At 39.3% G+C, this 15,785-nt stretch overlaps 1 protein-coding gene across 1 annotated transcript in view; it reads right to left on the bottom strand.

Moving 5' to 3' along the window:
• CDC14A (cell division cycle 14A) overlaps positions 1-15,785 on the bottom strand; it is a 108,458-nt gene that overhangs the window by 23,113 nt on the left and 69,560 nt on the right. The window contains exon 7 of the mRNA XM_081817101.1: positions 11,826-11,964. Within this exon, the coding sequence (XP_081673227.1) occupies positions 11,826-11,964 (139 nt within the window). The remainder of the gene's footprint in view (positions 1-11,825; positions 11,965-15,785) is intronic.

Genomic DNA, 15,785 nt, shown 5'->3' with positions numbered 1-15,785 from the left:
GATGTGTTTGTGCCTCATTTTAAAAACTTTGAGGATGTCTGGTAGAACACATATTTTGGGTTCAGAATGGACTTTTTAGCTTAAGAACAACAGTTTTATATAGAAGAAAAACAACTTGGGCGCCTGGGTGGCTCAGTTGGTTAAGCCACTGCCTTCGGCTCAGGTCATGATCCTGGAGTCCCGGGATCGAGTCCCGCATTGGACTCCCTGCTCGGCGGGGAGTCTGCTTCTCCCTCTGACCCTCCCCCCTCTCATGTGCTTTCTCTCTCTCATTCTCTCTCTTTCAAATAAATAAATAAAATCTTTAAAAAAAAAAAAAGAAGAAAAACAACTTGATCGTTGTTTTGTAAACAACTTTATTTATATCCTAGAAAAAAATTTAAATATGAGATTTCAGATATAACAAAGAAGAGGTCTTGATCTGCCAATACATAAATTCATCAACTCACAAGGATGTTAATAAACATCCTTCTTACTGCTGGTGAAATAAGAGGAAGCTTTCTTCAAGATGCAGAAATCCAACACCTGGCCATATTTTAGTCTTCAAGGACTCGCAGGATGTGCTTCCCTAAAGTCATAGATTTAGAATTAACATTACCTAAAAGGCAATGATTGGATTTTTCACCTCTGAAAGAATACAATCCCTCTAACTTGCACAGTCATTTTTGACAGATGAAAACCTGTCAGAAAACTTTTTAATCCTCTTACTTCTCTCCTAATGAAAGTGTTACTTATTCATGCTTTTGCGTCATCGATGGTGTCACTCTCTTCAACTCTCCTACCATTATTCAGGCTTCAAAGCCTGAGACTGACTTTCTGGTACCCACCTGTCTCTAACTCCCCTGTCTAACTTCTGGCCCCTTCAACAAGAGCCATCCCCTTTAGATGACAATAGTCTCTTTTCAGTCTCCCTCCACCCGGTTCATTTTACGCATTGCTGCAGCCCAGTATTCTTTAAATAATGTGTGTATCTCAGGACTCTCCTACTTTAAATAGCCTAAAGTAGAAATATGATGAATAAGAGAAGTTCAGAATGCCCATGCTCACAGAGGATCTGTGTATCTTACTGTACCTATTTCCTGACTATCCACACCCGTGTACACTGTCTACACAGATATATGAGTTTCCTATCTACACAAAGCTGCTGTAACAAATTACCACACACCTCGTGGCTCAGAAGAAGACATATTTACTTCCACGCAGTTCTGGAAGTCAGAAGGCCAACATCAGTTTCACTGAGCTAAAGTCAAGGTATTGGCAGGGTTGCTTCTTTCTGGAGGCTCCACGGGAGAATCTAGTTCCTTGCTTTTTTCAGCTACCAGCAGCTGCCCGTATTTCTTGGTTTATGGCCCCTTCCTCCAGCTGCAAAGTACATCAATTCAATCTCTCTTTCCATCATCACATTTCTTTTAATTGACTCCTCCTGCATCCCTGTGATTAGATTGAACCTACCAGACTGATCCAGGACAATCATTCCACTTCAAGATCCTTAACTTGATCACATTTGCAAGATCCCCATTTATAATATATTGAGTGGGGTTTATTCCTGGGATGCAAGGCTTATTTAACATGGGTTTTTTTAGATCAATGCAATCCACCAAATTAACAGGCTAACAAAGAAAATGACATTATCAATCAATGCAGGAAAAGCATGACAAAATTCCATACTCATTCATGATAAAACTCTCTGGAAAAGAGAGGGGAACTTCCTCCACTTGATAAAGTACATCTATAGCAAGTCTCTAATTAACATTATATTTAATGGTGAATGCTTGCCCCCAACCCAAAGATTAGGAACAAATGAAGAATGTCTGCTCTCACCACTCTTATTCATCATAATGCTAAAAGTTCAGACTATGCACCAAGGGAAGAAAAGAAAAGAAAAGACATGCAGATTGGAAAGGAAATAAAACTGTCCCTATTTGTAGATAACATGATTGTCTTTGCAGAAATCCCCAGGAATTCATGTGTGCACATGCACGCACACACACACACACACACACACACACCCCTAAGTTTCAGGATATAAAATAAACATAGACAGAAAATCAGTTGTATTTATACATACTAGTGATGAACACATGAACTCTGAAATTTAAAATAAAATACTATTTATAATCATGCAAAAAAACCAAAATACTTAAATGTAAATCCAACAAAACAGGACTTGTAAGCTGAAAGCTACACATTACTGATGAAAGAAATCAAAAGAGATCTAAATAAATGAAGACACATATTGTGTTTATGGACTGGAAGACTCAACAGTACTAAAGATGTCAATTCTCCCCAAACCAATATAGATAGAGGTTTAACACATTCCTATCAAAATCGCAGCATGATTTTTTTGTAGATATGGACAAGATTATTCTAAAATTTACATAGAAAAGAAAAGGTCTGGCATTGCTAAGACAATTTTGTTAAAGAAGGAGAAAGTAGGAGAAACCACTCTTCCGACATGAAGGCTCACTCACTATATAGGTACAGTATCCAGAGAGTGTGGTATTAGAAGAAGGACCAATGGAACAAACAGAATAAAGAACAAAGAAATAGATCCATACCTATGCCCATCTAATTTTTAACAAAGATGTCAAAGCAATTCAATGGAGAAAATACAACCTTTCCAACAAAGAGTGCCAGAGCAACTGGACATCCATAGGCAAAAAGAAATGAACCTTACCCTACGTCTCATGCCTCATACAAAAATTAACTCAAAATGAACCACCGACTTAAATGAAAACACCTAACTACAAACCTTTTAGAAAAAACATGAGAAATTCTGGGGATCTAAGAGCTAAGCAGAGAGATCTTAGATTTGATACTAAAAGCATGATCTAAAAAAGGGAAAAAATGATAAATGGGACTTCATCAAAATTTAAAATTTTTCCTCTGTGAAAGAGCCTATTAAGAGAATGAAAGATAAGTTATAGACTGAGAGAAAATATTTTCAAAATACTTATCAGACAAAAAACTGGTACCTAGAATGTATAAGGAACTTCTCAAGGGGCACCTGGGTGCCTCAGTCAGTTAAGCATCTGCCTTTGGCTCAGGTCATGATCTCAGGGTCCTAGGATGAGCTCCCTAATCAGTGGGGAGTCTGCTTCTCCCTCTCCCTCTGCTCCTCCCCGCCACTCGTGCTCTCTCTCTCGCTCTGCTCTCTGTCTCTCAAATAAATAAATAAAATATTTTTAAAAAGAACTCTCAAAACGCAATAATAAGAAAACAAACAACTCAATAAGAATGGACAAAGGATTTGAACAGACACTTCACCAGAAAGATACATGGATGGCAAATAAGTACATGAGAAGTTGTTTACAATTACTTACTAGGGGAATGCAATTTAAAACCATAATGATATATCATTACATACCTATCAGAATGGCTAAAACAAAACAGCAATGCTGGCAAATATAAAGAAAAAATCATTCATGCATTGCTAGTGAGGATGTAAAATGAAACAGCCACTCTAGAAAACAGTTTGACAGTTTCTTATAAAACTAAACATGTACAATACAACTTACCAACTGCAGTCTTGGGCACTTATCCCAGAGAAATGAAAACTTATGTTCACACAAAAACCTATATACAAACATTTATAGCATCTTTATTCATAATAGCCAAAAACCGTAAACAGCCCAGCTATCCTTCATGGTTAACAAACAGTAGTACATTCATACCCTGGAATACTACTCAGCCATAAAAAGGAACAAGTGAGGGGCGCCTGGGTGGCTCAATCACTCTAGCACCTAATTCTTGATTTCAGCTCAGGTCATGATCTCAGGGTCATGGGATCGAGCCCTGCGCTGGACTCTGCGCTCAGTGGGGAGTCTGCTTGGGATTCTCTCTCTCCCTCTCCCTCCGCCCCTCCTACTCATAGATGCACTCTCTCTCTCAAATAAATAAATAGTTAAAAAAAAAAAAAAGGAACAAGTTACTGATATGTGCAACAGCTTGGATGAACCTCCAGAGAATTACACTGAATGAAAAATGCCAAGCCTAAAAGGTTGCATACTCTATTCCATATATGTCACATTCTCAAAATGACAAAATATATAAATGGAAAACAGATCAGCAGTTGTCAAAAGGTAACGAGGGGTTAAGGGCAGGAAAAACATGAGTGTGGCTATATAAAGGCAATGTGAGGAACTCTTTGTGGTGACAGGTCTCTATGTCTTAACTCTATCAATATCAATATCTTGATTATGATATTATTCTATAATTTTGCAAGATGTTAGCATTTGGGGAAAGTGGGTAAATATATAGGAGCCCTCTCTATTATTTCTTCCAAATGTATGTTAATCTATAATTACCTCAAAATAAAAATTTTAATTAACAGTATATGTGTTTGTGTGTGTATGTGTGTGTGTATAAACTTATATAAATAAATTTATATATGTAAATATATATAAACATATATTTATATATATAAATATATATAATTTATATAAATACATTTATATATATATATATATATATATATATATATAATATAGTTTCGGAGAAGGGTTGAGGTTATGTTTAGAATGTTTAGAGAAAGGCATGTAAAATGTGAAATAAACTTTCCAGACAGAATGGTTAAAAGTAGTCAGGCGGCGCCTGGGTGGCTCAGTTGGTTAAGTCTCCAACTCTTGGTTTTGGGTCAGGTCATGATCTCAGGCTCATGGGATCAAGCCCCGCGACGGGGCCCGTACTCAGCGCAGAGTCTGCTTGATATTCGCTCTCTTCCCTCTCCAGTTCCCCTCCCCCTACTTGTTTGCACTCCCTCTCTCTCTCTAAAAAATAAATAAATAAAATCTTTTTAAAAAAATAGTCAGGGAAGGAAGTGAACAGAAGTGTGTAGTCACCACAGCACCTTAGGCTCCCTGCGACCCAGTACCTGCCCCCAGTGGGCCACAGCACCACACTGCAGTGCAGCAGAGATTACGTAGGTACCCCACACTTCCCTTCTAGACACCTAAGCAAGTGGTCCCAGTGGGGATCTTCACTCATCCCCTTGGCCACCATATCCCCAGGAATTGCTTAATAGAAAGTCATCTGATGGCCCATACCCCATGGCCTCTACTGATGACCCACCTGGCTCTAAAAGACTTTCAGAACCAAACCCATTGTGGCGCACACCTTGGTTTACCCCTGTCATATCCCAAGACCAACCCTTCCAGGTCATCCAACATCAACTAGACCCTTATCTCCAAATGACACTTACATCTCCTAATTTCCCATCCCACCCCTCAAATCCAGTAATACCATCTTATAATATTCTTTTCAGAAAATAAAGATGAAAATGCTTCACAATTCATCTTATGAAGTCCGCATAACCCTGATACTGAAACTTAAAAGTATTACAAGAAAAGAAAATCACACATCATTACCTTTCATGAACATGAACACAAAAATCCCTAAGAAAACATGAGCATATCAAATCCATCCATATGAAGACATAAAAGCACATCATGACCATTATGGTGAAAAGCAATGTAATTCACATTTAGCAGAACAAAGGAGAAAAAATTATATGATTATCTTGATAGATGTAGAAAAAACTGACAAAATCAATACCCATTATTAATAGAAACTCTCAATAAACTAGAAATGGGAGGAAATTTCCTCATTCAGATAAAAGTCATCTGTGAAAGACCCACATCGCACTGAGTGGTGAAAGAATGAATGCTGTCTCTCTAATATCGAGAGCAAGACCAGGATGTCTGTTTTCACCAACTAACATTGACATTGTACTGGAAATCTCAGCAATAAGGAAAAAAAGGAAAACTACCAGAACTAATAAGTGAAATCGGTTGCAAGATACATGGTTAATTTTCAAAAATCAATTTCAGCAAAATTTTAAATTCTGTTCATTAAAAGACATACAGCACAATGTATCTGACAAAAGACTTGTATCTAAAATATATATATACAAATATGATACCATTATGTTGTATGCCTGAAATTAATATAATGTTACATTCAGTTACACCTCAATTAAAAAAAAAAATCTCACTGGGATGCCTGGGTGGCTCAGTCAGTTAAGCGTCTGCCTTCGGCTCAGGTCATGATCTCAGGGTCCTGGGATTGAGCCCTGTGTCTGGCTCCCTGCTCTGCTGGGAGTCTGCTTCTCCCTCTGCCCCTACCCCTTACCCCCTGCTCATGTTCTCTCTCTCTCTCAAATAAATAAATAAAATCTTTAAAAAAACAAATCTCAATGAAAAGCAGAAATGCCTGTTGTAAAGCTGCAACACACAACTTTAAAAATGCTCTTCCTAATATTAAATAATCTGTAGAAAAACAATATATTTTCAATCAACTCTGTATATAATACTGTGAAAAATAATGGTTTTATACTAACCTCAACAAATATTTTTAAAATAATACCTTGGAAATTCTGCAAAAAACATTTGGGAAAGAAACAAAATATATTTTGAAAATAAAATCAAATAATAACATAAAATATATAAAGAACCACCACAATTAACAGAAAGACAAAAAAATTTTAAATAGGCAAAGACTTGGCCAAACATCTCACCAAAGATACATATGTATATGAAAAATGTTCAACATCATTAGTCATCAGGAAAATACAAATTGAGACACTATTTCACACCAACCAGAATGACTCCACCCCTGCCCAAAAAACAACTTTAAAAACAAAATGTTGGCAAAGATGTGGAACAATTAGAACTCATATTCCTGGGCGCCTGGGTGGCTCAGTTGGTTAAGCGACTGCCTTCGGCTCAGGTCATGATCCTGGAGTCCCGGGATCAAGTCCCGCATCGGGCTCCCTGCTCAGCGGGGAGTCTGCTTCTGCCTCTAACCCTTCCCCCTCTCATGTGCTCTCTCTCTCTCATTCTCTCTGTCTCAAATAAATAAATAAAATCTTTAAAAAAAAAAAAAAGAACTCATATTCCTACAAGTAGCATATAAAATGATTTAACCACCTTGGAAAATCATTCCTCATAAAGTTAAACTATATCTAAACCTATGATCCAGTGACCTTCACTCCTAGGTATTTAAATAAAGGAAATGAAGACATATGTCCACAAAAAGACTTGTAGAAGAATATTCACAGCAGTTTCATTCATAAAAACCAAAAACTACACATCACCCAAATACCCATCAACGGTTGTGTGGGTCAATATATCATGATATTTTCATACAGTGGAATACTAAGTAATAAAAAGAAACATACTACTGACATACTTAACATGAATCTATCTCAAAAACAATATTCTGAGAAGAAAACAAAGCCCAAGAACAAGTAAAACAAATCTATGGCATTAGAAATCAGAAAATGACTAAAAGGGAACCTCAGTGTGCTGTGGGGGGGGAATGTAAATTGGTGCAGCTACTATGGAAAACAGTGTGGAGGTTCCTCAAAAAATTTAAAATAGAACTACCACATGATCCAGCATTTGCACTTCTGTGCATTCATCCGAAGAAAATGAAAACACTAACTCAAAAAGATATCTGTACCCCCATGTTCGTTATAGCATTATTTATAATAGCTAAACATAGAAAAAACTGAAGATTCATCCACTGATGGATGAATGGAGAAAATGTATTTTATATATATATATATATATAATTAAATATTATTCAGCCATAAAAACAAAGGAAATCTTGTGACAACATGGATGGACCTTGAGGGCATTATGCTAAGTGAAATAAGTCATACAGAGAAAACAAATACTATATGATCTTATTTATATGTGGAATCTAAAAAAAAAAAACAAGCTCATAGATACAGATAACAGATTGGTGATTGCCAGAGGTGGGGGGTGAGAGAAATGGGTGACGGGGGTCAAAACGTACAAACTTCCAGTTATAAGATAAATAAGTCCTGATGGTATAATATGCAGCATGATGACTACAGTTAATACTACTGTATTTGCATGTTTTAAAGTTCTAAGAGAGTAGATCTTAAAAATTCTCACCACAAGAAATTCTATTCAAAACACACTATGGAGTGAAAAAGCAAACCCCAAGAGAAGCAGAATCTATCTGCATTACATAGAATGGACGGTGTGCATGTAGCCAGAATATTGAGACTCCTACACATCGACAAGAAAAAAGTCTGATAGAAAGATGGGTAAGAGATTTGAAAATATATTTCATAAAAGAGAATACACAGTGGCGCCTGGGTGGCTCAGTCGGTTAAGCGTCTGCCTTCAGCTCAGGTCGTGATCCCAGGATCCTGGGATCGAGCCCCACATTGGGCTCCCTACTCAGCGGGGAGCCTGCTCCTCTCTCTCCCCCTAACCCTCCACCTGACTTGTGCTCTCTCTCTCTCTCTCAAATGAATAAATAAAATCTTTTTTAAAAAAAGAGAGAATACACAAATGGCCAACAAATACATGAAAAGTTCAACCACATTAGCTATCAGCGAACAGCAAATTAAAACTACAAAGTGAGATACCACTATGAGCAGGGTATAATGACTTAACTTTAAAAAACTGACAATATCAAGTATTAGTAAGTATGTGAAGAAAGTAGAACTCCCACCGCTGTTGAGAGGAATCTAAGGTGGCAGACCTACTTTGGAAAAGTCTTTAGTGATACCTGCCATAACTGAATGTTCCACTCACAGGTATTCATCCAACAGATAGATATACCAAAGATAGGAAATAGCCCCAAACTGGACACAACTTAAATATCCATCAACAGGAGAGCTAAAATATTACGTATTCAAACAACGGAATTTTATCCAGCAATGAAAATGAACACGCTACTTTTACACATAACAATAAAATAATGCTGACTGAAAGAAGTCAGATATACATACTGATTCCATTTGTGTAAGGTTACAATCAGGCAAAACTCATGTATGATGTTAGAAGTAAGCGTAATGGTCACACAGGCAGAAGAACTGGGTAGTGAACGGAAGGAGTACAAGGGAGGCTTCTGGATGCTGCTAATTGTTCTATTTCCTGATCTGCAATGTGGTTACAGGGGTATGTTCACTTTGTGAAAATTGATTGAGCCGACCTCTCAAACCACCCACTCCAGCTCATTGTATTCTACCCACACTAGCCTTCTTTCTGGGCTTCAGAAATGGTGCACGTTCCCATCTCAGGACCTCCGCGTGCCGGCTACCCAGGACACAATTCAGACCACCAGCACTGGTTCCTTCCACCCTCGAGGTTCTGGCTCTCTTTCAAGAAGCACTCCTTGGCCAAAGTGCTCTCCCATCCCCTGTAATCACCCCCCTCCCCTACCGCTAGTCTCCATTGTTCGTATCGCTGTCAGAAATTATCTCGTCTATAAACTTACACGCTTGTTCATTGTCTGCTCCTTCCACTAGAGATATTACACCTGGGAGTAAATCCCCTTGTCTGGCATGTTCCCTGCTGTCACCCCAGGCCCAAGAGCACGGCCTGACAGAGAGTGCATGTCTAATAAATCTCTGTCAGATGAATGAACGTCACGAACGCACTAAGCAATGTCTTCTGCTATGGGGTACATCAAGATACAGGCTTGGAAAGGAAAAAAAAGAAGAGGAGAAGATAAGAAGAGAAGTATGCACAGTCGAGTAAAGCACAATAGTACCTCTGGTGCCACTCAAAGCATAAAGCAGATTAGATCCCTACCTTGATGGAGGTGATCTAATAAAGCCTAGGAAATGATGCAGGCATTTTCCCCACGCTGGCTCCATGAGAAATACTGCAAAACATGGAAGGTCTAGTGCCTCAAAGAATCTGCCTTCAGGAAGGTTCTGACCTAAGCATTAACGACTTATTCTAGGCCTGATCTTAATTTAATAACTTTAATTAATGACTGATTTTAATGCTTCAGTTATGCAAGGAAGTAATTCCTGCACCTCAGTTCTTACTTTTCTGTAAGTATTTTTCTCTACTTAGAAAACTATAGGGGCGCCTCGGTGGCTCAGTTGGTTAAGCGACTGCCTTCGGCTCAGGTCATGATCCTGGAGTCCCGGGATCGAGTCCCGCATCGGACTCCCTGCTCGGCGGGGAGTCTGCTTCTCCCTCTGATCCTCCCCCTTTCATGCTCTCTGTCTCCCATTCTCTCTCTCAGATAAATAAATAAAAAATCTTTAAAAAAAAAAAAAAGAAAACTATAATATGGACTCACACCAAAGAGTCCATATTATCCTGAGTTTTCTAGCTGAAATGAAATGAAAAAAAAAAAACAAAAACCTGTTTTCAGTGTAGAGTGCCCTTCTTGCCTCATAACCTAATTTCTTCTGTTGTTATTTTGAGATGTGGCAGAGAGAAGAGGCATAGTAGGGAGGGAGGCGGGGGGCATGAACAGGCATGAGGCGGGAGGGTTGTGGTATCTGACACCCCGGGAAAATGAGGTGCAATTCTCAGCTACATCTCCTCATCCCGGGAGCCACACCTAGCAGAGTGCTGGGAGCAAGGTGAGTATTCAGTAGGTACCTAATGAATGAACATTCTTCCCAACAACAGTTTTTGTTTTGTTTTTGTTTTTTCCCAACAACAGTTTTAATTAAGAGACTGATGGAACTTCTTAAAGAAGCAGGCTTAGTAGTGTCTTGGTTTCTGTTTCCTAATCCTAATTTACTTAACTTTAGTGAGCAACTAGTACAACAAGCCCCTGGCAGATACACAGCACCAAGCTCCATGCTCTAGGCACACATAAAGCAGAGGAAACCCTCACTGAGAATCTGATACAGAATAAATCTCTATAATAATAGGATTACTTTATTTGTATCTCATAGGCCAACCCTAGGAATCTCTGTCTTCTTAATGATCCTGTTCTTGGTATTTTTGCTTGTGTATTCATTACACTTCTATTTCATTCTTTGAAGCAAAGATATAAATTCACATTTCCAGCACTGTGTTCTTATCTCCTCCCCCCACCCCCTCACAACCCCTGGGGCCGGCAACTGAAGTAGTTTCCTCAGCAGGACTCTTCAAATCCTTTTAACCATTTCAGATGCTTATGACTTACTTAGAGCATCTTTTCTGTGAAAGTCACTCACAATCATTTGTTTCTCACCAACAGAAAGAGATTAAACGGGAAAAGAAATTAATTATATAAAAAAGAATGCTATTCAAGATACAGCTATCGCAGCATAAAAAGAAAAAAATAAAATTTCTTAATAAGATATAATTGATAATATTTTAGAGCTGGACCCAAATCAGCTAGTGCTAATTTCATCTCCTCATTTTATTAATGGATAAATCAGTGGTAATTTCTAAAATTTTATGGGACAACCAGAAAGAATCGTTCTTTTAGGAGTTAAATCTCTCCACCTTATGGGCTGGGGTTTGACAAATAGTTCATGCATATGCGAATGAATGAATGAATGAATGAATGAATGAATTTATAAGTATTCTTCCAAATAACGGTCATAAAGCCATTTAGTGGCATGGCCAGGACTAAAACCCAGTTCTCTTTTTTCTTCCTTGGTAACTCGTAAGTTGCAGCTACTTTAGCAGTTTAGTTCGTTGTCAGGAAAGCAGCAATGTCACCCAAATCACTGACGGACCTTAGTTGTGGTTTTTTTCATTCTGCTTTTAGACACGCAAACAAAAGAAAAGAATGAAAAGTGTCAAGTAGGATGACATAAGAAAATTGCACTGTAGCCAGATCACACATAGAAAATGACAGAAAAAAGGTAGGCAGAGATGGCTCTGTGATTTTCTTCTCTCACCTGATCTGAGAGATAAAAAAGGTACAAAGTTAGAATGCATTAGCTGTCAAATCAACAATATTCCATTAGAGGCACAGACTTCTCTCACAGTGCAGCCATTTTATGAGCACAGGCTTGACACAGTCCACAGCCAGGAGAACACGACGTAGAAATGATCAGAACCAAGGACATAATATGGTAACGGAGGCCATATACTTACTCTTCCAGGAAGTGCTGCTGGGGTCCTATAATGGAGCCTGGCCGGCATATTCTGATCCAAGCAATTATTTCAGCGTGTGTAAACCTGTAGTGTTTCATGACATAACAGGCTATCAGCGTCCCTGTTCTTCCAAGACCAGCTGCAAGAAAAGGAAACAGACCAAGAAAGACAAATATAGCAAAGGTACCCACAAAAATCCCAAAATCAAACCCTGCCCAGAAACTGCAATGGTTTCAAGTAAAATGCAAGTGTTGTAAACCCAGACAATAACATAATGCTTTTCTACATGATGTGGGGTTAAAAGATAATTCTAACTCAAGAAATCTTCTAAAAACAGATCACAGAATTAAAATAAGCCTATGTAAGAACATATACAAATCAGAGCAAGGGTCTTGAAAAAAGATCAGGCTCAACCCCCAGGGGCCTTTGGGGATGCCCGTCATTGTGGATATTGTTAAAGCAATGGGGCTTCCATGACAAGCACTTGCAAAATATCACCTGTCGGGTGTCTTCACCCTCCCCACCTTGGACCCCAGCCCAGGCTGAGATGAATCTACAGTTAATAGTTTGTCTGTGTGACCTCTGAGTCAGCCGTGTAACTGATTATATTATCATGGCCCATTTGTAGCTTGTTTAAATGGTTAGGGTGGTTTTTTTTTAACTTATTGTAGAATAAGGAATCATAGAATCAAAGTTGGAAGACACCATAGATGTCACCAAGCCTCATCAACTCCCTAGCCCACAACTGTTTCAATACTACCTTTATCAGATGGTCATCCCTCCTCCCTGTCACTCCATCAGACCCCAGGATTTCATGATTTCCTCAGTCAGTAGGTACGGATGGAGTACCTACGACCTGCCAGGTACTGTGCTAGGAGCTGGGGGCACAGTGACAAATAAAAGAGATATTGCCCCTGCCCTTGGGAGAGTACACAGTCCATTGAGGAAGAACAAAGCAAACAGAAGTGCTCAAATTTCATTTCCCCAGGCTCCTTCATTTTCTAAGAACTTTGGTGTTAGCTTATGTTCTTTATGTTGAATGCACTCACTGTTACATAAGATTAAGTAATACAGTTAGAAATGACTTTCAAAAAAAATGACTTTCAATGAAATACTGGTTATTATCGTGAGCTCTGATTTCTTCAAAGTGTTTTTACCAATTGCTGTATTTTTTACCCTCTCTCCAAAGAAATAACAGTGATAGGACTTAATTTGCATTTTAGCCAATCTTTTTTAAAAAATACACACTGATTTCCTCCTTTTGCAAAAATATTCAAAAACTTTATCAAGCCACAGGTTCTTGATAAGTGGTGGTTGTTCACATACCAGAACAACAGAGGCCCAAAGATACCAATCAACTGACTCATATAACAAGAGAGTATGGAATTCAGGACTAAAATTCCCCCATGGTCCTGATTCTCATCCCAGAATTCTTTCCACTCTTGGCTCGCATCCCGTCACTCATTTTACAGGTACTGATTGAGACTGACTGTGTACAAGCCACCATGAAAGATCTAGAAACAGAAATATGAAGACAAGCAGGATGCCTGCCCTCAGTTAGTATATAGGACTGAACCAATAATGTTCATTTACAAGCATTTTCTAAATCTTTCCATATCTGGCTTCTTGGTGTTAGACTCAGTACTATAAATTTTTACTTACATATCACCCATGAGCAAAGCAGTATGCAGAGTTATTTTTCCACTACTTAAAAATCTGTTTGTATCATACACACTTTTTTTTTAAGATTTTATTTATTTATTGTCAGAGGGGGAGCATGTGAGCACAACTAGGGGGAGCGACAGGCAGAGGGAGAAGCAGGCTCCCTGCTGAACAAGGAGCCCAATACAGGACTCGATCCCAGGACCTTGGGATCATGACCTGAGCCAAAGGCAGACGCTAATGTGCTGAGCCACCCAGACGTCCCTACGCTTTTTCTTATAGAAGAATAAAGTGGCTCTGGGGTGCCTGGGTGGCTCAGTCGGTTGAGCATCCGGCTTAGGTCATGATCTCATGGGTCATGAGATTGAGCCCCATGTCAGGCTCCATGCTCAGCAGGGAGTCTGCTTGAAGAGTCTCTCCCTCTGCCCCTCTGTCCACCTGCACTCACACACTCTCTCTCCCTCAAATAAACAAATCTTTAAAAAAGAAAAGAAAAAGATGGGGCGCCTGGATGGCTCAGTCGTTAAGCGTCTGCCTTCGGCTCAGGTCATGATCCCAGGGTCCTGGGATCGAGCCCCGCATTGGGCACCCTGCTTGGCGGGAAGCCTGCTTCTCCCTCTCCCACTCCCCCTGCTTGTGTTCCCTCTCTCTCTCTGTCAAATGGATAAATAAAATCTTTAAAAAAAAAAAAAAAAGAAAGAAAAGAAAAAGAAAGTAGCTCTGTCTTTAAACATTAAATTCAGCTAGTCAAATGCTTATTCAAGATTCTCAGGACAGGGTTCTGCTCATAGGACAAGGATATAAGCAAGTATAGGATGTAATTTTTGACCATGATGAGTATCAGAGCAGTTGCAGAGTATTAAGCCAGAAACAATAACAAAGAAATGGGAAAGATAACAACAACAAAGAAACTGGGCTCTCAGAGAAAGTGGGGGATGCTGTGTGAGCCTCTGGTGTCTTCAAAGAATGTGTCATTGCTGACACGGATTTTAGCAGACTCTAAAGAATAGGAAGGTCACAGAATATTTTCAGCAAAGGGTGTGATAAATGAAAGCTTGGCTGAAGAATGTGGCAGTGTGTGTCGAGTGCAGAATAAGGTCGGATGGGTGGAAAAGGCCAGAAAATAGAGTACCTCTGAGTCAAGTGGAACGGCCCGAGCTGAGGTGAAGTAGATTCCAAGTTGTGGACCAAAGACACAAAGGACCACTGAGTTATAATTAAGAGTCTCCAGAGCCAGGTCCACCGTGCTCTGAGTACCAGTTAAGTCACATCTCCTGGGTGTATGCATTATTACTCCTCAAATATATGTAAATGATGCTTTGATGAACAAAATTCAACTCATTTTAAAAGTATTAAAGAATTCGTGATATTATCAATAGCTAATAAACATACAACTGCTATTATGTAAAAAATCTGTATTTTTCCTTCAACCAATGTAAAGGGCAAAATAAAATAAAGTTGCCATGTATTTGGGGGCAAGAAAGTACCATGATAAAAGCAGATGCTCAGGAAGCAGCACATGGACAATGTTGGAAAGTACAGAGAGGGGAGCCAGGGAGCAGCTAGGAGGCTGGGGCAGGAGGGTGAGGTGGGCAGGAGGGCGAGGCGGCTGGGAGGGGCACAGATGGGGCTGGATGGACCTTGGTGATAAAAAGGAGGAGCTGAATTAGAAGGACACTTGGACTGAGTCACAGGGAAAGTCAAAGATGACCGGTATTTCTGGCCTGGAAAACTGGTCCAAGGTCAATTTCATCCGTGAAAACATTTAGTTAGAAAAGGAAACGGGAAAGTTGACAGCTTTGTTTTTAATATGCTTAAGAATCTTTTCCCCCCGGGGCGCCTGGGTGGCTCAGTCGTTCCTTAAGCGTCTGCCTTCAGCTCAGGTCATGATCCCAGGATCCTGGCATCAAGCCCCGCGTCAGGCTCCCTTCTCCACGGGAAGCCTGCTTCTCCCTCTCCCACTCCCCCTGCTTGTGTTCCCTCTCTCACTGTCTCTCTCTAGTTCTGTCAAATAAATAAATAATCTTTAAAAAAAAAAAAAAAAAGAATCTTTTCCCCCAAAAGAGGAGCCCTTTTGTCAGCTTTGCTGGTCAAATAATAAAGAGTATCTTCTCTAATCTCTTCAGTACTTCGAAATACACAATGTCTCCCCAAATCTAAGATACCATCAAGTCGCCTAACAGTGTGATATGCACCATTATTTAAATTCCACCTAAGTAAGAAAAAATTATACTATGACATGCTACCCATTTTCAGATCCATCCTAGTTCCATAAATGTGAAAGTATGAAAAGCAGTC

Source organism: Leptonychotes weddellii, chromosome 4, assembly GCF_054177405.1.
Source record: "Leptonychotes weddellii isolate Sample4059 chromosome 4, ASM5417740v2, whole genome shotgun sequence".
Lineage (NCBI taxonomy): Eukaryota > Metazoa > Chordata > Mammalia > Carnivora > Phocidae > Leptonychotes > Leptonychotes weddellii.
Note: the sequence above shows the minus strand (reverse complement) of the source record. Positions and strands in the feature narration are given on the sequence as shown.